The 26,047-nt window shown below is 52.0% G+C and overlaps 2 protein-coding genes and 1 non-coding gene across 8 annotated transcripts in view; 1 reads left to right on the plus strand and 2 right to left on the minus strand.

The window, feature by feature from the left end:
• The first annotated feature begins 792 nt into the window (after positions 1-792).
• Positions 793-2,016, plus strand: LOC113207845 (bursicon). 2 transcript variants are annotated; one of them, XM_052267149.1, is made up of 4 exons: positions 793-969; positions 1,060-1,286; positions 1,361-1,486; positions 1,570-2,016. In XM_052267149.1, exons 1-4 carry the CDS (start codon positions 933-935, stop codon positions 1,702-1,704), a joined length of 525 nt encoding a protein of 174 aa, XP_052123109.1. In that variant the 5' UTR covers positions 793-932; the 3' UTR covers positions 1,705-2,016. The 2 variants fall into 2 exon arrangements, with proteins under 2 accessions (XP_052123109.1, XP_026280353.2); XM_026424568.2 differs by having other exon boundaries at positions 794-969; positions 1,057-1,286.
• Positions 2,017-2,086: 70 nt separating this feature from the next.
• The window catches only part of LOC113207896 (eukaryotic translation initiation factor 4 gamma 3), a 50,119-nt gene continuing 26,158 nt past the window's right edge, over positions 2,087-26,047 (minus strand). For 2 of the 5 annotated variants that reach the window (XM_026424645.2, XM_052267147.1), the window contains 29 exons: positions 20,993-21,300; positions 20,758-20,907; positions 20,572-20,671; positions 19,682-19,846; positions 19,454-19,602; positions 18,878-19,365; positions 18,493-18,645; positions 17,882-18,408; positions 10,348-10,886; positions 10,155-10,272; positions 9,946-10,085; positions 9,790-9,861; positions 8,376-8,684; positions 8,109-8,300; positions 7,951-8,027; positions 7,730-7,874; positions 6,986-7,289; positions 6,658-6,910; positions 6,342-6,394; positions 5,295-5,406; positions 4,911-5,082; positions 4,660-4,829; positions 4,498-4,577; positions 4,298-4,422; positions 4,045-4,140; positions 3,837-3,965; positions 3,675-3,753; positions 3,446-3,592; positions 2,087-3,372 (listed from right to left, as the gene is read on the minus strand). In XM_026424645.2, the coding sequence (XP_026280430.1) occupies positions 3,185-3,372; positions 3,446-3,592; positions 3,675-3,753; positions 3,837-3,965; positions 4,045-4,140; positions 4,298-4,422; positions 4,498-4,577; positions 4,660-4,829; positions 4,911-5,082; positions 5,295-5,406; positions 6,342-6,394; positions 6,658-6,910; positions 6,986-7,289; positions 7,730-7,874; positions 7,951-8,027; positions 8,109-8,300; positions 8,376-8,684; positions 9,790-9,861; positions 9,946-10,085; positions 10,155-10,272; positions 10,348-10,886; positions 17,882-18,408; positions 18,493-18,645; positions 18,878-19,365; positions 19,454-19,602; positions 19,682-19,846; positions 20,572-20,671; positions 20,758-20,907; positions 20,993-21,300 (5,540 nt within the window). In that variant the 3' untranslated portion in view covers positions 2,087-3,184. Of the gene's footprint in view, positions 3,373-3,445; positions 3,593-3,674; positions 3,754-3,836; positions 3,966-4,044; positions 4,141-4,297; positions 4,423-4,497; positions 4,578-4,659; positions 4,830-4,910; positions 5,083-5,294; positions 5,407-6,341; positions 6,395-6,657; positions 6,911-6,985; positions 7,290-7,729; positions 7,875-7,950; positions 8,028-8,108; positions 8,301-8,375; positions 8,685-9,789; positions 9,862-9,945; positions 10,086-10,154; positions 10,273-10,347; positions 10,887-17,881; positions 18,409-18,492; positions 18,646-18,877; positions 19,366-19,453; positions 19,603-19,681; positions 19,847-20,571; positions 20,672-20,757; positions 20,908-20,992; positions 21,301-24,760; positions 25,327-26,047 lie in introns of those variants that run through there. The other 3 variants (XM_052267146.1, XM_052267145.1, XM_026424648.2) reach the window with 3 other exon arrangements.
• On the minus strand, positions 5,142-5,271 carry LOC113207928 (small Cajal body-specific RNA 8). Its single transcript, XR_003303479.1, has one exon. It is a non-coding gene; the product is annotated as a small Cajal body-specific RNA 8 (non-coding RNA).

Genomic DNA, 26,047 nt, shown 5'->3' on the forward strand with positions numbered 1-26,047 from the left:
CGGCTGCGTGGCGGGTTGGCCTACCCAGCGCATAGCAGGCGCTATGATCCTTCACCTCGTGAAGGCGTTCAGCGTTTATAATGGCGACACTGCAAGAATGATGGGGGTAGACGCGCCGGCTGGCGATGTGGCAATTCCCTTCCACTGGTACTAGTGTGACGCAGGTTAAGGGTGTGTGGATAAACAGGGGTGGTCTTTTCGGAGGGTGGGAAACACGTCGGCTTCGATAATTTGTCCTGTCTCGATTCTTAGCGGGTCAAGGCCGTCTTTTTGGCTACTTCCAGGTGGAAGGTACTGCAATCTGACTATACAGTTGCTATTGGGGGTTCTGAAAGTGCGGGGGTACTGTAACCCCCCACCCCCAATCTGCCTCAACGACAGTGCGTGAGTGCGTGGGGAACACTCACACGCGTGTTTGTGTGCGTTCGCCAAACTTTACCGGAGACCACACGGCGCACTTCCACTTTCACCGCCTTGAATCCACTTCCGCCTGCTCATGCACGTCCGAGTCGAACCGAAACGAGCCGCTTGCTTTTGGGGCCGGGACAAGGTTCTGCCCTCGTCGCCAGAAATGCAAAACCAAAGTCACAAACCCCCTGCGCTAAGTGCTGCCACCGGGCCGGACAAGCAGCCGCGCGGGGGGGCCGCCGCCGGGGCGGGCACAGAGGGGTGCGAGGCCCCGCTGGGACTTAATGGAGCCGACAGCACCCTCGGGAGGGAGAGGGTGGGGTGTGGGAGCGACTCGCTGGAAGCCTGACTTGAGGGGACCAGTCCCCAGACGTGCCCCCGGTCCGACCGGGGCGTGGTGGTTCGCAGTTGGCCCCAGTCGGTTGGCCGCGACGCTCGTCCCCGAGCAGCTCTTCGAACAACGCACCCTGCGCCACGCGACCCGTGCGACGCCCCTCCTACGCGCACCCGCGAGGAACCGCGACATGCCGGCAGCAGGGCGAGTGGCAGGGCGCACGACTCGTGAGTACCGCAGCGCAGAGCGCAGCGAGGCGAGTGGCGGTGTCCCTGCGTCTGTCCTCTCACCGGTGGTGCACGCGCTGGTTGCAGCAGGAGCGGGCGCGGCGGCGTGGTGGGCGCTCCTGTGGCTGGGCGCCGCGTGCCAGGTGGTGGCTGCTGCGGGGGCGGGTGCTGGCGGCGGCGACGCGGCGGCGAGTGGCTCAACGCCGAACGAAGAGTGCCAGGTTACCCCCGTAATCCACGTCTTGCAGTACCCCGGCTGTGTGCCCAAGCCCATTCCCTCGTTCGCGTGCACCGGTCGCTGCTCGAGCTACCTCCAGGTGATCGACGTGACGATGGCGCCCGTCTCTCGCACCCCTGTCGAGGATGTTTAACCCCCTTTTACCATCCCCAGGTGTCTGGATCCAAGATTTGGCAGATGGAGCGCTCCTGCATGTGCTGCCAAGAAAGCGGCGAGCGAGAGGCCAGCGTGTCACTATTTTGTCCTAAGGCGAAACCCGGCGAACGAAAGTTCCGAAAGGTGACCTGATGATGCTGACACATTTCTCAGATGCGCCCCAGCGCCCTTAGCTCTCCATTATCGTGCAATTCTATTCATTCTAGGTCTCGACAAAAGCCCCACTTGAGTGCATGTGCCGGCCTTGCACCGGGGTTGAAGAAAGTGCAATCATACCCCAAGAGATTGCTGGCTATGCTGATGAAGGCCCCTTAAGCCACCACTTCAGAACTTCTTCATGAATCCTAATTGAATCGGAATAACAGCATGTGTTAAGGATTTTCCAATGAACCAAACCTTCAATACTCTGTCATAAATTACTTAATTCTATAAAGCATTCCAGTAAACCTATAATGCAGAAGAATGCGAGGAAGAAGAAAACTGAAACCACTATGCTTTTACATGAGACTTCCGTTTTCTTGTTCCTTGCATTCTTCTGCATTTCAGCTTCACCGGATTGCTTTATTTATCGGACATCTTACAGAGTCACTACTGGTGCTCAGTGTATAATCTTAATATTGCAGCAAAAAGACCCAATAAAAAGTAAATTTAAATGTGTGTTTCATTTGGCAAACTTCATATAAGATAGGATCCAGGAATCTGAAAGGGTACAACAACTGCCAATATGGAAATGTACATATATATTTTTTTTTATATACAGCGCTTTCAAAACATGTCAAAACTTGACAAAATAGGTCAAAACAGTACTTAAATGCTCTTATTGAGATTTCAAATACATCAGTTTCTTTAGCAATGATTACAATGATGAAATGGGTACAAGCCTAAAAACAGTAAGGCATCAGGGTCAAATAACAACCAACACATTTTGTACACCATATTTTAATATTTCTACTCCCTCATAACCAGACGTCTCATCCATAAATATAGTCTGTCATTTACATAGAATGGATGCGAGCATTTCCATATTTCTACATACAAAACAACAACTTTCCTGCGACCACTGTTCTGTTCTCATTAACATGCCGAAGTTCACCTATTCAAATGCTGCAATTTACAAAACTAAATAATCCCAACCAAAACTGTAGCTTGAAGCTACACAGTTCTTGATTCAACAAAAACAACACTTCATTTTTAATAGTATAATACACAATTATGTTTATTCAATTTCACCTCCAGTTTCTCTGCATGATAAATCTCTTAATAGCAATAATAATAATATTTATATGGACTTAGTTTGATTCATTTATCATTCCAATTCAGAGTTGCTTGAAATAACAATTAATGCCCTATTCCTTTTCACTTTTGAAGTTAAGGATAACATTTGCCATGTTGAAAATAAATGTTATGGAAAGACAATCAGGTTGGTCTGCTTGTTAATGTGGTGCGAGCGTGGGTCGCCAAAACAAGTGATACTGAAGCCATCACGCTTGCTCAGTCATTCCTGAATCGATCATTTAAAATTACGTAGTAAATATTCTTTGCTATGTTAAAAAACTGCTTATAAAGTAAAAAAGCATTCTCAAAGCATGAGAAACATGATACCATATCAGTCATATTTTAGTTTCGAAAACGAACTAGACACTAATACTACTGCTCTTGAGGGCAGTTTATTCCTTCAGACTTCAAAGATCCTCCATGTTGTTCCTGTGCCAAGCGCACACGCAAACACACTATCACTCCACACATTCGGCTCAGTCAGAGTCCATCATATATATTGGAGCACAGAAGTATGCTTGACATGGAGTTGACATAAAGTTGATATCAAGGATGTTCCTCCTCTTCATCAACTTCAGCTTCAGCAAGAAGGGTCTGGAAAGATGCTAAGCTCTTTTTGCAGACACCTCTGCCTTCAGACTCTTGGGGATCATTACTTTCAAACCAAGCTAAGAAAGCTTCAGTAGATATTAAGTTGTCTTCCCACAGTGTGTTGAAAATGGATAGAATAAGGCCTGTAAAAGGAGGAAAAATTAGTATGAACGATCTACAGACAGATATCGAAAGGTCTATGGGGATTGTACTCACCCTGAGGGTAATCCAATTGCATGATCAATGCTTGAACAGCATACAAACATTGAAGTTCTAGATCTTCCTTATTGTCAACATACCGCAGCAGTAGTTTGTCTTGTCTTAATTTTACATCATTTAATGTCAACTTATTTGATTGAGCTTCTACAACACAAGACACAAAATAAATGAGACAAGTCAAAACATGCATCAAATCAGCATTTAACTTGTTACAAGAATATCTTACCGATAATTGCATTTTTACAAATAGCTGTCATCAGAGCACGGATGAAAGCAGGTTCCTTTGTTCTGTCCCCAACATTACACTGAAAAGAAAGATTAGATTTAAGAAATGTCAAGTTCAAGTATGGCAAACATAAAATCTCAAAAATATGTAATAAAGTCATACCTGTATCCATTCCTGTACAGCATCAAAGCTAACCTCTGATCTAAGCAGTTCCAGGATTTTAGCCTGAATCTCTGCTTGAGTCATCTCTGATCTGGACGCCTGCGCCCCACCAGAGAATGATTCGAATTTCTGAAAATTAGAACATGCCGGGAATTAGAACAGATATGTTTCAGCCATAATCAACAAGAGGTCCAGAAAAATTGCTTACATTTTCTTTAACAAAGTCTGAGACATCTTCAGCAGCTAGGAAGTCACTCCATGTGACTCCGCACTTTTCCCAATGGTCCCGGATCCAGCTGGGACCCTAGAAAAGAAACCATAACTTTATTCAAATTCTCCTATGATCAAGCAGTTACAGTGTGTACAGTACTACACATCATCTAGGCTAGTCCAAACCGCGAGGTCTCAAACAAATTAATAATCAAAGTTGACTTAGGAAATTGAGATAGGAGTCTACATACCCTTTCCTTAACTAAAACTTGAATAATATTCTTGAGCAGCAGCCCAGCATCCTTTGAGCCTTTGAGCACTTTCATAGGTTCTGCTAGATCTTTGAAAGTCACAGCCTCAGTAAGAAGAAAATGCCCTGTAGATACAAAACCGTGAGATTAGAATCAAACCACACAGAATATCACAATATGTAATGAAACAGATTTCATACCAATAAGATCCCCTACATGGATCCAAAGTTTGGGATAATCAATAATAAGATCTGGGCACAATTCTAAGAATTCAGCAAACCTGAAAATACAAATGAACAATTTAATAACATTGAGTAATTAGGGTTTGGGCTTATTAAGAGGAAAAACTATTTAAGACTTACCCAGAGAAGAAATGTTCTTTCTTCATATAATTAACTTTAATAAGATGTGCTAAAAATTGAGAAACTAGCTGATGACCTTGAGAATGGTCTAATGTGAGTGTTAGAATTTCACGGTTAAAAGCACCTATGTTGGTCCAATCAAAGTAATCCATAACTGCTAACTGCGCTTCCTGTAACAGAAAAAACAAAAATACAACGATTAAAATGTGTAAAAGTAGAACATTTCTCAAAGAGCATTGAAAGGTACAGACCTCCATATTTTTATGCCCTTGGAATTCCAAAAAGATGTTCTTAGTAAATCTTTCTAGTTCTGCGGGATCTTCTACCCTCTTGATTTTACACACAGGACCTTCCCCACGTGCTTCTCCAGAGGGCTGGTCATCACTCGGAGAAGAATCTGTGAGGGAGGATGGTGTAGGCACCCTGCACGAAAAAGAAATGAATTAGCACATAGACATGTCGTAACATTTAAAAGTTTAATACTCTGTGGGCTCCGTATCTGTCTGCAGACAACATCTTTAACGACTGCAGTCATCAGAGAGCAATCATGATCTAGGGATTATTAGTGGTGAGACCTCAAATTCTGACAGAAGTCTCACGTATCAAATCCCATTCAAACAAGCAATGACACTGACCTGTTTCTCCTCTCATCTTCCAGTTTTCCTCTGGCAACAGAACTATCCCTGGAAGCTGGCTGAGAGCCCATCCTATGTTGACTACTGCTGCGTGAGCTGGGACCCCTCTCACCTAAGAACAAAAATAAAATGATTATAGGCTAGTCAACTAATAGTTACTGATAAAATCTGGACTGACAGGACTATCAAGCTATCAGAATCCTTTTGGCTTGTCCAAACAGCGAGGTCACAAGACCCCTTCTCAAGCAATGGTATCATCATAGCAAGATATAAGTAGTGCGAATTAAGATCAGAATCCTTTTGGCTTGTCCAAACAGCGAAGTCATGAGACCCCTTCTCAAGCAGCTCTATCATCATAGCTAGTTTATAAACACAAGTAATACAAATTGGGAAAGTATCAGAATCCTTTTGGCTTGTCCAAACAGCGAGGTCACAAGACCGCTTCTCAAGCAATTTTATCATCATAGCAAGATTGTAAAGACAGGTAATACAAATTGTGTGAGAGAGCTATCAGAATCCTTTTGGCTTGTCCAAACAGCGAGGTCACAAGACCGCTTCTCAAGCAATTTTATCATCATAGCAAGATTATAAACACAGGCAATACAAATTGTGTGAGCGAGCTATCAGAATCCTTTTGGCTTGTCCAAACAGCGAAGTCATGAGACCCCTTCTCAAGCAATTTTATCATCATAGCAACACAGGTAATACAAATTGGGAGAGCATCAGAATCCTTTTGGCTTGTCCAAACAGCGAGGTCATGAGACCCCTTCTCAAGCAATTCTATCATCATAGAAAGATTATAAAGATAAGTAGCGCTAATTGAGTGAGCTATCAGAATCCTTTTGGCTTGTCCAAACAGCGAAGTCATGAGACCCCTTCTCAAGCAATTATATCATCATAGCAACACCGGTAATACAAATTGAGAAAGCATCAGAATCCTTTTGGCTTGTCCAAACAGCGAGGTCATGAGACCCCTTCTCAAGCATTTGAATCATCACAGCAAAATTTAAAGTCAATGAGGTTTCAATATGATTTGTTGACACTCACCTCCCATACTACGATCTTTGGAGGCTGGCCCAGATAGCGGCGTTTTTCTATCTCTGAAATAAAATGCAGTGTGTTAAAAGTGTTATGCACATACTTCATCACAATATCATGCTAATCCTTTTATCTCGTCAGTAGGTTAGATTTTCCTCAATGATTTCAGTCCACTACTTTCAATTTTTAGGCATCATACAAGTTTGAATTAGATAAAAATGTGTAGCCATCAGAAACAGTTTTCTTCAAGTAGATCAGTCCACTACTTTTCTGAACATCATTTAGGCATCACAACTGAATAAAGAAATAAATGTTAGGTACTCACGCATTATTAAACATAGGCTTCTCTGAGAGTGCACCATATGGGTTGCTACTGATAACATTTGGCCTCAGGGACTTGGGGTCTCTGGTTGCACTGCTACCACTACCAACACCCCATTTACTAAATGTAGAAGGTGATCCTAAAGTGGTTGAAGATTCTGGCTGAAGGATAATACCCTTAGAAAGTTTGCTAACATCAATGGGCCTGCTTCTTGGGGCAGCTGTTTTCCAGCCATCATTGTCAGATGCCATAGAACCTGATAACACAAGGAAATTTATGAAACAATCAATAAAATAGTGTTCACATCTGCCAATTTTGAAGTAGATTTTACCTCCTCTGCCTCCTCTTGAGTCCATTCCTCTGCCCCCCATACGACCTCTGTCATCCTTTCTTGGAGTGTTTGGTTGAGACAATAACAGGTTTGTTTCAAGGGTTTCCCTTTCTGCCTCCTTGCTAATTTCAGTCATAGTTTTAGGATTTGAGTCATCTCGACGGGGAATCCATTTGTGAGACCTAAGATCAATGCAGTCTTGCAGCATGAATCGAACTCGAGAGGACACATTTCTTCCCCTTCTCTTCTTGTCTGCCAAGTCTTCCATTTTGTCAAAGAACGGCCCCAAAACATCACCAAGTTCCTGAAATGAATAAGAAAATTAAAAAATGCATCCTAACCAAACCAAAGCCCTCGACAAGGAAAAGAAAAGGATAAAAAAAATCCCAATCAGTCCTGTTGAGTTGACACCATCATGAAATACATATGGAAATGTTCTGTCATCACCAGGGAAATAATTGTTAAACAAAAGACCTTCAAAATTAATTGGCGCACAAGTCAGCCCTGTTGAGTTTGAACCATCACAGTAAGTATGGAATTAAAGGTGTCATCATGTGCGCAATGAAGAATTTACAATTTGCAAGTGATTTTTATGAACTATTAAGCATACACACATCAGCCCTGTTGAGTTTGAACCATCATAGACAGTATGGGTTTAAAATTTTCATCATCTGTGTAACACCTAAGTTAGAGACAACAGCAGCAGGGCCCCACCCAGTACATTATAGATAGGCTGATACTTACTTGCTCAAGCTTCTTGCCAATAGTCGTTAACAATTTGCAAAGACATTCATAAGATTCTTCATCTTCTTTCTGAAGCAATGCACTTACACAGCGCAACATGATGGCTCCAGTCAGCATACCTAGCTTGTACAGTTCACCAATAAACCTGACCAAAATTTAATTCATTAACCACCGTTTCTTTCATTGCAATTGCATGTTGCAGTAACATATTTCAAACATACCTAATATTACCAACTGATTTCATTCGAACTTTCCTTTCTTCTTCTTCATACATAAGTGTAAGTTCTTTTTTCTTTTCCTGAAAACAATGAGATTAGATATGATTAGATCATTTCATATATAGGGTACAAAACCACATGAGGCTTCATGGAGAACTTACAGGATCAGGTTGTTTCTCAATTTCTTTGAGTTTTATTTCTCTCTGGGCCAATTCAGCTTCCTTATTTTTCTCAAATTCCTGCTGACACCTAGTAATAAGAATTTTCCGGAAAGAGGCACCTTGCACATCTTTCGTTCTCAGTTCACTGCACATCTTTGCATAAGCTACTGAAAAGCTTGGCTCATCCACAGCCTGTGAGAAAGAAAGTTGTATTAAATTATCATGGATAACATTCTTACCCCATAGCACCACTTTCAAATTACACACCTTGTCAAACACAAGATCAATTACGCCAGTTAATTTCTCAGGCGTATCAATTGGCAAATTTTGCACTTGACCAACCAGCTTGTCAAACTTCTCAGGAGTGAGCTTGTTGAGAATACCCCGGACTTTCTTGTTAAGATCCTGAGTTTTAGCATCTGATTCGTCTTGGTTAGGAACAAGAATACCAGGTTTCCATGCATTTTCAGACTCATGAAGCTTGACATCTTCCCGCAGTGAGAGTGATAGATGAACAACAGGTGGTTTGCCAGGTTTAGGTTTGTTACCCTGTTGGCTGTTTCTCTTGGGAGGAGGCTGGAAGGACAAAAAATAATGTTTAGTGAATTCAGGAAAACAACATGAAATCATTGTTTTAACTTGTGACAGGAGCGCTCAGAAACTATACATATCGTCACATGAATCAGTGACTTTAGCTTTAATTCATCATATAAATTAAAATATTCAAGACATACAGTCAAAACATGAGAACCTAAGCCAGTCAGAAATAAAATTGTAATCATCTACATCAGTGACTTTAGCTTTGAATCATCATTGGTGGCTAGGCTAATATGTAGCTAAGTCCAAATTAGGATAATATTGGACGGTTGCACTTGCTATAACTGAATACCAACCAAGAATCAGTAATTGAAATTGTCTTCAAGGACTTCAGTCCACTACTTTCATTTTGAACATCATTTTTGGTTCACATGTACACTTGCTATCACTGAACAATACCAACCAAGAATCAGCAATAGAATTTGTCTTCAAGGACTTCAGTCCACTACTTTCATTTTGAACATCATTTTTGGTTTACATATTACCAGTGATAGTTTCCTGCATGTCTATTGATTGGCACCTCGTTTTGAATCAGGTGGCTGATGGATGATCCCAGCCCACTTTTCATTTACATTACTGTAACGTGTGCAAGAGTGCGGAAAGGTTGCTTACTCGCCATTACGCATTAGACACTAGGGTCAGCGGCGATAGGTAAACCCACCCGCATGCGGTGCAGTATAACTGCACATGGCATGGTGTTATAACTATTTAGCCACTATCAGAAAAAAAAATTGGGATTATCTTCATCTATGTCAGTGACCTCAACATTTTCATCATGAAAGGCTATGTTCAAATAATTTGACACCAATTTATGGAACTGGAGCCGATTGGCGTACGTCGTGCAGTGTAAGTACTTAAGTGGGTGTGGTTAATTTATCAGCCACCTGGTAAGGTAGTAACACTATTTAGCCATTATCAGAAAAAAAATTGGATTATCTTCATTCTAATCAGTGACCTCAACGTTTTCATCATGTAAGGCTTTTAAGTAGATGCGAGTTCAATAGACACCAATTAATGGCACTGGAGCCAACAAATGAGTTCATGTCAGGTACAATGAAGTGATAAGGAAAGTTACTGTACTCACCCCTCTCGATCCCCTTGAGCTGATGAAACCAGCAGGTGAGAACTCGTTGGTAAAGTTGTTCTGCATTGCTTTCTGTAAAGTTTAGGGATAATACGTTTGGATTAGATTAGATAACAATTTAATGCTTTTAACATTTGAGCTCTTTGTTGTACATACCTTATTGCCATCTTTCAGGACTACTTCTATCTCTGGAAGGCCATCTGGTTTTTTCTGAGACTGAGGGTCACTTCTCAATTCCATTAAAAATTTGCGATCATATTTCTTCTTGCCGTCAGGATTTTGAGGGCTCCATTGATCTGAAGAATAAAACTTATGACTTCTCGGAAAAATGCAATTAAAAAGCTATTCATTTGAGCGGACTCTACCTGCAGTATACTGCCTTCTTTTATCAGAAGATCCATCATCATTCATGCCAGAGACTTTGGCGTTCTCCTCATTACGTGCAGCTACTAATTTTCCTTCCTTGTCATTTTCCTTGTCCTCCTAAAACAAATAAATTACTGTCAACTTCCAATAACATTACCCAGTTGTCTCTCTGGTATTTGAGAAGATACACACCTTGTTGGAAGTAGTTTTGGGCAGAATTATAGGGGTTGCAGGAATAGCAAAAGGAGGATTAAAGCAGAAGAAGCCGGCACCCGAAGAGGCAGAAACGGACGCTGGTGTAGGAATGGGATTGGCTACAGCAGGAGCTGGCGCAGCAACCGCTGGCGAGGCCGCAGCAGGGACCGGCTCCGGCATTGCTGCTTCAGGAGCAGGTTCTGCAGAAACCTCAGCAGCTGGCTCAGCTGATGGTTCGGGAGCTGATTTGGGAGTCGCGGCACTTTCTGTCTCCTCTGTTGCAGCCACTGCGGGGGCGGGGGCAGGGGCGGGAGCAGGAGCAGTCGCAGCAGCCGCCTCCTCGACGGCCGGGGCCGGGGCCGGAGCCGGAGGAGCAGGGGCAGGGGCGGGCTCAGACATCGGTGTGGAGGCTGGAGCTGAAGAACTCTCCTCAGGGAGGGCAGGCTCAGCCGTCGTCTCCACGTCGAAGCCCTCCTTCTCGGTGCCCTTGGAGTTCGGGTCGCGCATCTTCTTGCCTTTGTTTCGGCCGGTTTTAGCTAAACAAAAGAAAACATAGATTACCAGAAAATTAAGACATAACTCGCAGGCAAGTGGGGACTAACATGATGACAGCCAGGGCCCCATCGAGATGCCCCTTTCTCCCCCTCCCCTTTCCCTTTCCACAAGTTCATCGTTCCGTTGGCACCTGCCTCGCCCCGCTCACCGTCAGGCCAGGCGTGCAGCGCGAGCATCGCACTAGACGCACACTTTCAGCTGAATTGCTGAACGGCGTGCGGCAAAACGCGTCGGAAATAGCGCTGCCGTATAAATAGCGGACAGTGCGGCACGCAGTCCCGCGGCTCGCCGAGGCTCAGACCCTGCCGTCGAGCAAGTCTGGCAGCCAGCGTGCCTCCGGGCCAGACTGGACTGGACAAGGTCGGCCAGGCCGGGACGGACGGGCGAGGCCGCCACCACCTGGACCAGCCAGGACCTTGCGGTAACTGGGACAGAGCGCCCCACAGGGCGTGGCGCACCAGCTGGCACATCACCGGGCACCAACGGGCACCTCTAGGACCTCAGCCGGCCCATGTCAACGTGGCATGGCATGACCTCAGGAGCACCGTGCAGCCGGCGAAAGCGGAGGACGTACATCTCACCCACAGGCACACAGACACCAGCTGCCTCCCGCCTCGTCGGGGGCGTTCACCTCGCCTGGGTCCCCCTCAGAAGGCCCCTCCCCGAGGCCAGGCCCCGCGTGCTCGGCGCACCCCGCAGAGGTCGCACGGTGCCACCTAACCTATCTCTGGGACGGCCTGGCCCGGCCTGACCTGCCCGCCCGTCCACGCGGGCAACCCGTGCCACGCGGTACCCCCGCCGTCCTCATGGCGGAGCGCGACAGCCCAACAGCTGTTGACCCGGGGCCAGGACGACGCGGTGCACCTGGGGCGCAGCTGCACACCTGGCCAAGCTGGCAGAAGGTCCTACCGGACCGGGGGAACCGGGAGTCCACTGGCATGGCAACACACGTACCGGCGACACACGCACATCTTCAAGGTCACGTCAGCGGCACGCACTGCCGCACACGGCCTGCACCCACGTGCACATGGCGACCAAACTGCACTAAACTTCTGCTCTGCACGACGCCGAGATGCCAACGCGCCACGTGCACACGAGCCACCGCTGGGCCAGCAACAAGCACTTCACTTCGGCTGCGCTATGTGCGGCGCGCTCGACCCTGCTCGCCTCACTTCGGCACGACCCGACTCCTCTCCCCGCGATACAAGACTGGCGCGGCTCGACGCGGACCGGCTCCACCCGGCACGGCAGCGGAGCAGCGGGCCGTCGGGCGGGCCGGGGCCTCCTCTCGTCGGCGAGGGAAGGGGCCCGGGGCCCCGCCGGGGCCCGGCGGACACCGACTCCTAGTCCCCACCATGTGGGCGAGGAGCGGCCCGGGCCCGCGCGGCCCCTCCCCGCGGCTACATTCCGCTACGCGCCCACCCCCTCCAAGGCGCACTTCCTCCACTTCAATACCAAAAAAATCAAGAAAACGCCGTCCGGCTGGGCGCCTGGACACCACGCCGAATAAGGGCTGGAGTTGCCGGCCGCGGGAGAGCCCCCAACGCAGCGGGAAAGCCCGCGGCTACCTGGCCAAATCCCCGCTCCCTCCTCCCCCAGGACATGGCAGGATCCACCGTGGAGCATCAACGTTGCGGATCTAACGTGTGCTAAGCAGCCACACCCAGTGCGGCGGCGGCGGCTCGGTGGGCGCCGTCCTCCACTTCCTGTTAAAACCGCTGTTCATGACGCCTCCAACTGCGACCCATAATCTGGCCAACGCCGTCGCGATGCAGGCGGCGCGCCACGCCACGCCCGTCCAGTCCCCCGGCCACCCACCTGAAGTTCCCCGCCAACGTGCGCCAGGACGGGCACGCCGCCGCGTGACACCATCGGTAGACCCCCCCCGTCCTGTACGAGCGCTCCTGTAGAGAGGTCCACAATCAGGCAAAGAATGAGTTTCACTTTTCACTCGTTTGTTTGTCCAACGTTTGGTACATCTTCCGGATCGATCGAACAGAGCTAAAGACGTTCAGTATTATCACTAGACTTCTCATATCAGTGAGAGATGCCCAGTCGTCGTCGGGTTTAGCAGCTCAATCCAACCGATCCGGAACTCTGCCCGTGTTGCACCACCACGACGGCACAACACAGCTGGCAGGCTCCTGGAGCTGCCGCCGCAAATAAGATAGCAACAGGCGGGGCAGAGCGATAGCGACGTAATCACATGGTAATTACTGTCACATCACAGCCAAGCCCTGCACTTTCGTTCGCGGCGCTGCCGCGCTGCGACTGGCACAGAGCGCGGTGGTGGAAAAGCCGTGCCTGCGATGCCGCCCAGACTAGGGACTCGAGTTCGAGCAGCGGAGACCTCAACTCACTACGGGCATCCATCCCCTTCCCCAATCCTCGCTCGGCAACGCGGATGGCAAGTTGCTTATGGCAGGGTATTGCGGGCCGCCTTCCCTGCACAGAAGACGCGGACCTCAATGCCACCCCCCCCCCTCCTCTCTCGCGAACTGCCAAACTTTCTCTGTGGACCTGCGCCCCGCGCCCGCCGCGCCCCGCCCATACAGCGGCGCAGGAGCAACAGAGACGCCCTCTTGTAGTCGCGGACGCCACCGCGTGCCGGTTTTTCTTTCGAACGCAGCAGCTGTCTGCCTTGCACGCGCCGCCCCGCGCCGCTTGCTTGATTTGAGGGGCCGCGATCGCCCGCCCGCCCCTCTCCCCATTTGAGGCCAAGACGGGCAGAGCTGAGAGAACAGCCCGACGGCAGAAACCCATCGCCCCGTGCACTTCCCTTCTCCAGCTGAATCATCGGCAACCTATATGGTTACCGCCCCGCCCGCCTCCTACTCCTCACCCCTTTCTGCCGCTTCACGTGCGTCACGCGCAGTGCCCCCCTCCCACCTTTCTACCAGACTTGACGTCAAATGTTCTCGCGCCATACAGGGCTCGGCCCCGGGGCCACTCACCTCCGCGATCAGGGAGCCGGCCCAACTCATCCTCCCACACATGCATGTGCATGCGGCCCGAGCCCGGGGAAGTGCATAGAACGAGGGGGGAAATGGCTGAGGGGAGGGGGGCAGTCCAAAGGCTGTGCACCAGCGACACCTAGGCGCGAAAGGCTCATCAGAATGGAAAAAACGCGTGTGGGTAAAAAGGTCGATCGGAAGCAGGCGCTGACGCTTTAGAACAACTGTTTCCAACCTTGGTTCTTGGGGTCGCGAGCTGGCTCCCGAAGCTCTGCTGACGTTTGAGACAACGGGCATACCGTGAGCATCATTTCAGGACCATGTATCAAGGATTGCCATACTCACTTCGAAATGGCAGGTGCCTATCCTCTCACGCCCAACACCCCTGATCTCGAAGTGGGGTAACGACCAATACAGGGTCAAAAAAGTGAAATGGTTATTTAAATGCCAAATGCCTCACGACTCCATTAAAAAATATCGACGCAAAAATGCACTTCGCTGCTGGTGCACCACACCCGGTCGCGAAAGTTCACCTACTAAATAGCACAGCTTCTCGGCTACAGCTTTTAGGATGCAAGGACCGTTCTTTAAATTTAGCTGAAGTGTCCGTAAGTTGTAAGACTTGGTGACAAAGACGCAGCCGATGTAAGGCAAAAGAGAATCGATCATCAGTGCAAATGTTGCGATGACCGACGAGCGGTTTCCCCTCACTTTTCCAGGTTTGTGGGAAACCTTGGACGAGGTTGAGAACCGCCAGCCTAGAGGGCATAGCCGCAGCCGAGCAGCGCGGGCTCATCATAAGCGATCTCCGTGCACGACTCAGCTGCGACGATTAACAAGGACCCGCGAGCGAGTGGAGGCCGCGGCCGCACCAACACGCCCCCACCCAGGCGGGTGCGGCGCGCGCGGCGGGCGTCAAGCGAACAGACAAAATATTGGCACGAGCACGTCTTCCTCATGCGTTAGACCAGCGCCGCCCCCCGCCCGGGGTGGGGGTGACACGCTACCAGTGACAAAAAACAAAAGGGGCACTCTGAACAGCGCATACGGGGTGGTTCCGCAATGCTGTACGCATATTCAAATCCATTTGCTTTGGCACTCTGGAAACACAATACGACTTTGCAATTGGACTCTAAGGCAAATGCATTCCAATACTTAAGGATGGCTGCCCACACTCCTGGATGCAGAGAAGGGCCTGAACACAACGCCCCCCCAACCCCCCCTTCCCCGCGGCGCCTCGTGTCGTCGTGTCGCACCGTGGACCCCACATGGGGCTAGGCCTGACGCCATGCCATCCCAACAGAAATAGCGGGGGTGGGTCTCATCCCCGGCACAGGGGGGGGCCGCACTGGGTCGGCCAGTCTATTAATACCGACCCCCACGGCACGGCGGGGTCCCCGCCGCCCCCCGGCACTGCCTGGCCGGCGCCGCGGCGCGGCCTGCGCGGCCCCGGGGCGTGGCCCCTACCCCTGCCGGCCCGGCGCCCATAGGCACGCCGTGGCGAAACATACGAGAGCCTGACAAGAGCCGGGCCGGGGCGGGGCCGAGCGGGGCCAGGCACGGCGGACAGCGCCGCCGCCAAGGTCGGCCGAGGACACAGGACAGGACACCGGCCCCATTAACCCCGCGTCACAGTCGAAGGCAATTCAAATGAGGTTCTGACCAGACGAGGCAAGGTGCGGGCCCGCAAGGTGGGCGTGCGAGTCTTTCACTAATCAACCCAACAGGAGGCGCCGCCGGGGCCGAGCGGGGGTGGCGGCCGGTGGCAGGCACAAGCGCGATCGGTTCCACTAACCCTTTCTGTTCCTCTTGAAACCCATCTTGAAGCTGGTGGCGGGCGCACTCACACAATCACACACAAGAAAATCACAGAGCTTTGAAAATCACAGATTAGTCATATCACACGCCGATTATCACAACACGTTCAATCTAAAATGTTGCCAGGAGGCACCACAATGGCTGCATCGCTGGCCTCTGGTGGGGCAACCACGACACAAGTAAAAGACGCGATAAATGAAATAAATAAAGTTAAAGTAGAAACGTTAAAACGATGTGTGCAGCCGCATGGGGGGAGCAGCACTGCGGATGCGCTGTGCTCCCGACCCGACAAGGCACCGCGGAGCGGACGCGACGCGACTGAGCTCTGGGCTGCGCTTGGCAGGCCAATGCAGAGCGCGCTGGCAGCCGAGCCCCATTTCACCGGCCGGGCGGGGCGGGGCGGGGCGGGGAGAGGCTGTGTTCGGAAACGCATGGCTCGCACGGCGCGCACGGCGTGCACCACCCTTTTCGATAGGACAAGACGCTTGAACGTATTCAGCGAGTCGTGGCAGTTAACTCGGAGGCAGCCCGCCACTGCCCCCGCAATATTCTTTGCACTGACTCACAGCGTTCAAAAGTAAAGAGAACCCAGGTACTCCCCCCCCCCCCCCCAAGAGTGTGCCATGGCTCTTCCGCAAAGCACAGCCCCCGCGTCGCTAGCAAAAGGGCAGACCGGGGGCCGGGGTGGGGCGTAGCGCTACAGAGAGCTTCCCAAATAGATTTCCTGGCCAGTGTGGAGAAACTATTAGCCTTTTGAAAAACCCTTTAACGCACGCTAAATGTATTTCCATGTTACAAATTGGACACATTTGTACGCTTAAGTGCATGATTTCATACAAATGAATGGTCAAAAGTGTTCAAATCAACATAGAAATATGTGCAAAAAATTTGATTGGGACAAATAAATGATGCAAATACAGTTAGAGTATACTAGACATGGATAGACAATTGGCTCATGCGCAGTCAAATAAGATTTGTTTTCACGTTTAATAGTGGCATGAACTCCTTCTATGGTATCCAATGCGCTACTCTGAGAATTAGTAAATTATCCTCAGCAGCGGTTTCTAAGAGGGGAAGCACTCTCCCACTCGCCCCCTATCAGTCTCAGATTAGACTCTTGGAAGTGGGCTACATTCCATTCAAGATTCCATTTTACACTAAATCTCCACAAGCTGAGTTTCCATAGGGGACAGTAATTGGCGTCAAAAATTGGGTCATTGTTTCCAGCTAGAGACTAAAATGTGAAAACTATTCCAATCTTCCATCCCTGCGTTTGCCTTGCTTTTAATTATTATATTTGGATTTTCGTTATGACAATAACAGTTCTTTTCCTATCTATTTCTATCCCCCCCCCCCCCAATATTTAATTTTTGATGCAATGACATGTATTTTTTTTAAATTATATGTTTCTCATACCTATATCATATAAGTAAAATACATGTCATTGCATCGAAAATTAAATATTGGGAAGGGGGGGGGGGTAGAAATAGATACTAGTCATTTAGTGATACTAAAAATTGGCAGAGAGAGGTGATTTGGGAAAATTGCCTTCAGTCCTGTCCGGCCTCCCCTTGCATGGACGGGGTAACTACGATATAGAAAGCGTGCAGAGGACATTCGAGCAACTTCTTCACCCTGTTTCGACTGATCTAGAGTTCGGCCTGCAGGGTGGCAGAACAAAGATGAGGGGCTTGAGGGACAGTACAGGGCCGAGCCGGGCCGTCGCCAACTGGGTCAACCAAAGGGCTACAGTGCAGGCTACAGAGGATGCCGGCGATATAAGGCGCTTCAAGAGGATGCCACGCGTGAAGCTTCTTCAGGGACCACACCACACCCTCTTGAACAAGCCCCACAAATTAAAATCGGGATATTAAAGCGACAATCACGCTCTATAGAGGTTTTCTTAAAAACCAGCCACACACTCGAGTGCCCACTCTGTGCTAAATAGAGAGTGAGGAGGGGGAGGGGACTTTGCCTTCTGGTAGAGACAGTCCTTAAGGTACTGTCAAAAAAGTGGCGAAAAGTCACTTTCGACTGCCACATACACAACCATGACCCGTCTGTATCCATCCATCATCCATCATCCGCAATATCTATCGGACACGAAGTTCCAACGCGGTAACGAGATTTAAAACGATAAAGGGGAAAATGTCAATACTCTACAAACTACACGTAGCAAAACGAATCAGAGGATGCAAACTCACCATCCAGTTCAGCTGTTGGCTCGCCAGTACTCGACTTGGGCTTCGCGCTCTTATCGGCCTTCGCTTCTGCAGCAGCTACTGCAGGTGCAGCAGCTGGTGCGGGTCCATCAGCTGGGGCTGGAGTGGCAGCAGCAGCTGCCACAGGAGTTGGGGCTGGAGCAGAAGCTGCAACGGCAGGTGCCGGGGAGGGAGCAGCCGTGACTGGAGAGGTCTTAGAACTTGAGGTGGCTGGGGCTGTGGCCTGAGTTGCCGCTGGGCTTTGAGGTGAAACACCAGGAGCTGGTGGACTCTTGCCTTTGGGAGCAGCAGTGGTAGTAGTGGCAGCAGCAACAGGCTCAGATTTTTCAGTTGGTGATGGTTTTTCAACAACCGCTTCCTTGGGAACTTCCTTGGGTGCTGAGTTCTTGTCCCTGGCCTTTTCTCGTTTGCCATCTTTCTGTTGACCAGTCTGTCCAGTCTGAGACTTAGGGCCAGCCCCATGAGTGACTGGAGTTGGACTTCCCTTCTTCTTGCTATCAACATTGTGACTGAAAGAGAATCAAAAGATGTAGTTTATTTTTATTTTTTTGAACTTTTACACAATTTTAAACTGAATTGAAAAGTAAATGTACCTGCTGTCTGTGCTAGAAACACTAGTTGAAGAGTTACTTGATGCAGCAGCAGATGTGATATCTTGCCGTGTTTTCCTTTTCTGCGGAGAATGATGACTTCCAGGGTGTCCTGAGGAACCAACACCTCCTGATTGCTGCTGCCCGCGCCCCGCTCTGCCCGACAATAAAGGACATGTAATTAAACTCAAAAACTTTTATAGCAACTGTTTTATAGCAACTGTTTATAAATATTAATCGTTTCTGTGGAAGTTGTGTCTTTATAAAATTGACATGCAGTAAGTAAGGCCAACATAATTTGGTCCAGTTGAAATGTAACAATTACAAAACAAAAAATAAGCAACAAAACAAATTGTTGTGATGATTCATCACTGATAAATGAACTCACCTATAAACCTCAACACTTGGTGCATTAGTGTTGGCGCTGACAACTGGTGTCTGCTCATTAAGAGCGAGGGAATTACTTGTTCTAGGCATGTGATGATGCACCACAATTGGAACTGTTGGAATATTGGGTTGTACAGTTGGATACATTTCTTGATGAATATCCTTGGCACTATAGGGGGGTATCACAGTTTGCACAGTTTGGTACAAATACACAGGCTGTGCATCATGGAGTTTATCACCTAATTCAACAGGGCCTTTGTGTCCGCCCTGTTTCCAGGAATTTCCTATGCTACTACTTTCATCTAAATAACTGTTTTGACTAATAGTAGGATCTGAGCTGGCCTCATTTTGGGCAGGGCCATTCATACTGCCCATAGGTTGAGACAAGTCTGGAGGTTGAGTAGGGGCTGAAGGGGTTGAGTCTTCACTCGCAGCTTTTCCTACTCTCTCAGCAAACTCAGCTGCAACATTGTGGTTTTGCAAAGACTCCTGAAAAACAAAATGCAAGATTTCAGATTATTAATAAAATACACACATAGATAGTCATTAATTCTCTTTGAATCAACATTAAACTCACCGGTTGAGGAGTCTCCCTGTTACTAGACCCACCAGAAGCAGAGGCTTCTTTTTCCATCTCCTCTATCACATCCCTTCCACTGTTGGGGTCTACAATAGCCAGAGCATGTTTCCTTCGCTTTGGTTGAGCTGCAGGAACTGAATTACCACCTTCAAAAAACAGTTAACAGATTGTTAATAGTTGATCATCAACCAAAACTAGAGAACATTAAAGATAATTAAAACTCACCAGTGGATGCTGGAGGGGTAACATTAGGCATAATAGCAGCAGAAACTGGTATTATCTGACTTTGGGTAGGGCCGTGGGATGCTGAAGGTTGCAGATTTTGTTGACCCTGTGGTGGTGGAATACTCATTGCTCCTTGTGCTGACCTCACAGGATAAGACATATATCCTGAAAATAAAATACAAGATAATTTGAGTTGTGTGACAGTGGTTTAAGATGTAGGACTAAAATGTGAAAAATAAGTTAATACAGTATAGTGTCTCATACCAGGTGGCAGATTAACCCCGGGCACTTTTACTGTACCGCATACATGCGTGCGGGCGAGTTTGCCTCTCGTCGCTAACAACGGCGCCTTACGGCCCCGATCGCAAAGACAACCCACCCGCACACCTGCATGTGGTATAGTTCAACCATACAAGTGCACGGCGTTTATCAGCCACCTGTTACATTTTTTAATTTTTTTTTTTTAAGGTTTGGAAAAGATTTGTGACAGCTTATTCATTGCGAACTGGACCTCCCCATAACTTGGATAGACATGGCATTCCAAATTTTTTAAGAACACGTGTGGATTTGTAAATTGCTGTATTTGGATGAAGATAATTTACACTAATAAAATAAAATGTATTACTACACTTATAACTTTAGTCCCAAGGGAACCTTTACATGCTGTTGAGACACGTGTGATCATGTGAGACTAAACATTGAATTAAAATTCACTAATGATTCTAAAAAGGCATTCAGAAAAGTACTATATTCCAAAGGCATGAAAACTGTAAACCTTTGAATCAGTTTAATGCCTAGAAAAATGTGTTGAAGACAAAATCTAATCAACACCTTTGGAAAGGTGCAACAAAATAATTTACGCATCAAAGTGTATTTAAATTTGTACACACCTTGCTGAATAGGCATATTTGTAGCTTGAATAAATAGCTGCTGATGATTAGGATAATAGGAGGCTGCAGGGGCTCCAGAATTCATAGGTGGATTACGATACTGCAACAAAATGAAAACATGGACTTAAGCAGTCAGAAATAGTATAAAATCAAAATTAAGTTGGATTTTTGGCAAACACCACTCACCCCGATTGGGACCTGCACATAAGTATTTGCAGGCATCACAAAAGCCTGTCCTTGCACAATAGGCTGTGAACTGCCCATGCTAGTGTAAATCGCAGGTTGATTTCTGTTTGGCATCCGTGGTGTGGGTGCTCTTGGTTGAAAATTGTAGTTCTGAAAACAAGAGGGACAAGATAAGTTTTCCCTCTCCCTTCACTCTGGCTGACTATACCGAACCCACGCAAACTACCACACTCACTGCAGCATTTTGTCTTGGCGCAGGCTGGTAGGGCAGCATGCTCGCTTGCATCTGACCCTGCATGTGCAAGCCCTTGCTGAGGTCCGCGGCCACGTGCCCCTGACCCGGAGGGGTGGAGGTAGGCGCCGGCCCTCCTGGACCACCTGGGCCCCCGGGGCCCCCGGGACCACCGGGGCCCTGCTGCTGCGAGGCCTGCTGCATGGCCATACCCATCCCGACGCGCATCTGTGGGCCGCCGCTGGGACCACCGCCCGGGCCGCCGCCGGCCTGCGGCGGATAGCCCGTTGTCATATACACATCACCGCCTCCTGAAACACGACAGAACAGGAACATTAAGGGGGGGCCGCATAATACGCCGCAGTCAGGGTCAGGACGGGCCTGCAGTCAGGGCACTAGGCGAAAGGACACATGCTGAAGCTACCCTCTCCCTCTCGGCCTGCAGGGCCTGCAGGGCCTGCAGCAGGCCGACCAGAAAGACAAAAGGCCGAAATAGGCGCTGCACATGCCGGAAGAGGAGAATCGATCAGGGGAAGAGTGTCGAATGGGGACAAGGGCGCTCCAGAGAGGGACGCAGCCCCGCCCGCCCCGCAGCGACGGAAGCTGCAGGGCCGAAAGTAGGACGCCGAGCCACGCCACGCCACCCACTCGGATGGACGGTGTGCCGCCCCGCCCCGCCCCGCCCACCTTCTCCCCCGGCGCCCCATCCCCGCCAGCGCACGAGAAGGGGTTGGCTGCGAAGTGCGAGGTCGCGATGGGACGGGCTACATGGTTGCCCTCGCCTATTCCCTTCCCGCCTGAACACCAAAAGACAGGCGACCAGGCCAGACCAATCGAGCCCGCGGTACCTCCGCCTCTCCCCTAGCCGCCCCGGGCATCCGCGACAAAGACTTCTTTTACCCCTCGGGGGGGAGGGGGGAAGGGGACCTCGTGGAACCGCCTTGTGGTGCACGGGCAGGACCAACCCCCCGGAGCATGGCGGGGCGTGGCGGAGGGGAGCACAGTGGGACGATCGATGGTCAGCTGATCGCAGAGCGGCAACGCCGCAACAGAGCCGTAGGTGAGCCGGCAACGCGGCAACGCAGCCTGTGCCCCAGCCGCGCCGCACCGCCGTCCGCCGCGCCGCCGCGCCCACCCCGCCACCACGCCGCGTGACTTGGCGTGACCGGAGGATCCTGGCGTGAGCCCCCCGCGCGCGGGCGTGCCGCGGGCGTGCACATCGGACAAAGAGGGAACATCGCGATAAAGAGCCCTTTCAACTCGACATCAGTTCATTGAATCTGGACACGATCATCGCGCCACAGCCTCTCCCTGGACCGACTGACACCTGAAGGGGGAGAAAGAAAGTTGAGGATATCTTCTTGCACCCACCCGCTCGCGCCATGCCTTGCCGCCTTGGGGCGAAGCCTGTCAAACGCAACAGGGCGCATCAATACAAGGCGCTCTCGACCCAAAAACTTAAGCCTCCGCGGTCTACGTGCCTAATCAATGGTTTTGCACGCCGCCAGGCAGAACGTCCGAAGAAATGCGCCAGCCTCAGCCTAACCACGTGCACTCCACGTGACGTGCCCACCCAAGGAATTCGCGACCTCTCATCGTGGCCCCGTCCCGCCCCAGCAGAGGCTGGCTCTTACAAGAAAGGCGACCAGGGCGAGGGGGGAAAACGAACCCCCCATGAATGGCGAACTCGAGATGGCGGGAGATACCAGAGGAATGCGAAATTCTCCCTGAGACATACATATCCGGGTACGGTCTGGCCGCCTGCAGCCCCGAGTAGACCATAGCCGAGCCGAGCCGAAGGGGCCCGCGCCCACCCGAGGAGCGAGCCGAAGCCGAGGCGCGGCGGATGCCAGGCAAGCGCGGCTGGCGGTTGCAGCGGGGCCCGCGGCGCGGCAACGGCTGGAGCAGCTGCAGGCAGCTGCAGGCAGCTGCAGGGTGGGGCGCAGCGGGGAAGGGAGGGCAGGACGGCCAGCAGGGCGGCACTGCTGGCAGTGGGTCAAGGCCGAGCGAGCGGAGCGGCAGAGCGGGCGAGTCCGGCGGCCGGGGCGGGGCCGTGCCAATTTGGGGTTGAGCACAACCTCGCCGTCACGCCGCCCCGTCACGCCCGTCCCGCACCACAAGTCATAACACTCGCCAACTCCGCGAGCCATCCCGACCAAGAGTTGCGCCCAGTCTGCTCTGGCGATCGATCGATCAATGAATGAATGAATGGGGAAGAACCCTAGAAGAAACAAGTAACCCGTCCAGTCCAGGGGCTGAGTTCGAGTGGTCAATGGGTCCAGACCGAGGTCCAGGCCCATGCCATGGACCCGCGCGTCAGCTCGGCCCATCGCCCGGCCCGCCCCACCTCCCAGGGCGCAGAGATCGATCCGGCGGCAAATGAGGTACCGCAGCCAGACGAACGACTCCGCGAATGGATAAGCAACTGAATGAGTGAGAAGGTCATCCTGACATCGCAAGCAATACCCCAGGCGCCACCAGGAGCTTGAATCCCGAAGGACCCGCCGCTCTCGGACGACGGTGTAGACAACCCCTTGAATCTTTTATAGCACAAGCAGAAGCGGCTAAGTGCAAGCGTGCGCGTGCGAGGGCCAGGGCCAGGCCGAACGTCGCCGTTGCTAAGCGAGAGGAGATGACGGAGGCGCCAGGCCAGGCCGGGTGGAGAGAGGGCCGGAGGGGCGTGCGCGTGGGTGGCGGGGCGAGGCGGGGAAGGCGGGGCCAGTGCCTGGGGAAGCATTGCCGATTTGCAGGCAAGAAGCAGCTCTAGTGTACGAAACGGCCCGTAGGCAGCGTCAGCAGACACACACTATTGTTTCAAGGCACACCACCGCGTAGCGCGGCGCCAACTTCAGTGTACACCGAGTCCGCCGCACCGGGCGTCAAGTTTGAGGCCCCGCGGCGTGTGCAGCGACGTGTGCGAGTGAGTCAACACACTCATTGGGAAAAGAGAAGGGAGGGGGGAGGGGGTCACCGACCGTCCTATTGCCACCATCACGCACCTCGTCGGAGCTCCCGAGTCCCTCTGCCTGTTTTTGAAAGGGGCAGAGAGAGAGGGAGAGAGAGATGGCTGTGTGGCCTGTGAGACCGGAAGGGGGCACGAAGCTGTCGTGAACGCGAGCGGGCTTCGCGAATGCCAGCCAAGAATAAGCCGCTCCAGCGAGGTGTTATTCCACTTCCACCCAGGGTGCACGTGCAGTGCGCCGAGTCCACTTAGCCATGCACACACCAATGCTCACTCGCTCCCCCGCGCTGCTCGGGTGCGGGGCGCGGGACAGGCCGAGGGTGGTGCGGGTGCGTGTCTGCGGGCGGCGGGGGAGGATTTCCACTCCCACCCCACTGACTCATTCCCCTCGGGGCGCCACCCCGCCCCGCCCCGCGCCGTGCCACCCCGTGCACACAGAGAGCACACCGGCTGCTGCGGCACCCCGCGGGAGCACGCCGAGACACTGCGCGGGGCGGGGCGGGGCTCGGCACCGAACCACTGCGATAAGGGGCGTCGTCATCGCCATGTTTACATTTTTAACAACCCCCCGCGCACACGCCCCCACCTCCGCGACACGGCCGCCAGTGGGACTGACAGCGGCCAGGGTGGGACGGGGAAGGGGTCAGGAGGAGCTCAAGGTGGTGCTCGTGCTGCTCGCCCTGCTCGCCCTGGGCTGGCCGCCCCCGCCCGTGTCGGCGCGGGCAGGGCACTCAGCCGAGCGCGGCCGCTGGCACGCCGCTGCGCCGCTGTCCCTCTTGGGGATGTTCTGGCTGCACTCAACGACTCACTTCCGGGCCCGTTGCCGATGAGGCGCAGCTGAAACGCCTGCTGCTGTTGTTGCTGCTGCTGCTGCTGCTGCTGGGGCGGCGGCTGCTGTGGGGGCGGCTGCTGCTGCTGCTGCACCGGGTGGTGGTGGTGGTGATTGTGGTGATGATGGTTGTGGTTGTGGTGGTGGTGGTGCGGGGGCGGGGGTGCTTGTTGCTGCTGCGGGTGGGGCGGGTGAAGGGGCAGGTAGCAGCTCACAGCATGGCCGTCGCGGGTGAGTCCACCCAGGGCGTGCCCGTGCCCGTGTGCGGGGCCCGTGGGACCCGCGGGGCCGCCCAAGTACCGCGCCACCATCCTGGCGGTCGAGTGAGCCGGCCTGGCGGGCCTGGCGCGCGGGCGCGGCCTGGAGCCCTGGTCCTGGGCTGGCCTAGCGAATGGCACCCGAGACGTCCACGGCCGCGCCCACGACAGGCCACGACGACGACGTTCGGACCCGCATGTCGAGCTACACGATGACGGCTATCACACACACACAAACACACTGCACTCGGCTCGGCTCGGTGCGGCTCTGCTCGGCTCGTCTGGCGTTGCGACGCGTCACGCCACGTGACGAGGCACCGTGACACTGGCCATGCTGTGCCATGCCACAAAGGCATACCCCTCCCCGTCGCGCCGCACCGCGCCGCGCCCGCAGCGCGCCTGCGCAGCGCGGCCCCAGCAGCAGCGGGCGCGGCATCCGAGCCAAGCCGAAGCGGAGCCGAGCGCTGCCCCGCGCAGCAGCCGCAGCCGGGGTCGGCAGCAGGCGGCCGTCGGGGCGTGGCGTGGCGCGGCTTGGCACGGAGCGGCGAGCAGCACGGGGCGACGTACCGCGCCGCGCCGGGCCGAGGCAGCGCCGCGCCGTGGCGAGCCGCGCCCAGCCGGCGTCGCCTGCCCGCGCCCGCTGCTGCGCGCTTGCTGCACCGCGCCCCGGCGCGCCCCGGCGGCCACCCCGCCCCTCGCCGAGCCGGCATGGCCCTGGGAACTCGCCATGCGGACGCCATGCCGCCATGCGGAGGCTTTGGTTAGGTGCCGTGCGTGCGAGTCCGAGCCCACCCTCGCCATCGGGGTAGACTCCTGGCAAGGCGTCCCGCCGCCAGGCCAACCACCTTGATACGTTCGCCAATTGATGTAAACACAACTGGCGGGGCCGCGGGGCCCTTGGCCTGGCCGCCATGCTGGCGCGCAACGTCACGCCGCGCCGCGTCGCTCGGGCCTAAGGAGAGTGCGCTGACCGCTCCCGGCCACCGCCCCCCCCCCGACTGCCGCTGGAA

Source organism: Frankliniella occidentalis, unplaced genomic scaffold (assembly GCF_000697945.3).
Source record: "Frankliniella occidentalis isolate FOCC.00 unplaced genomic scaffold, Focc_3.1 Scaffold47, whole genome shotgun sequence".
Lineage (NCBI taxonomy): Eukaryota > Metazoa > Arthropoda > Insecta > Thysanoptera > Thripidae > Frankliniella > Frankliniella occidentalis.

Excerpts from the sequence above, each read along its gene's own strand:
- LOC113207845 (XM_026424568.2), top strand. The coding sequence starts at position 933 with ATGCCGGCAGCAGGGCGAGTGGCAGGGCGCACGACTC. Across the intron at positions 970-1,056 it reads AGTGGCAGGGCGCACGACTC|CAGGAGCGGGCGCGGCGGCG; the intron begins GTGAGTACCGCA and ends CGCTGGTTGCAG. Across the intron at positions 1,487-1,569 it reads GCGAACGAAAGTTCCGAAAG|GTCTCGACAAAAGCCCCACT; the intron begins GTGACCTGATGA and ends TATTCATTCTAG.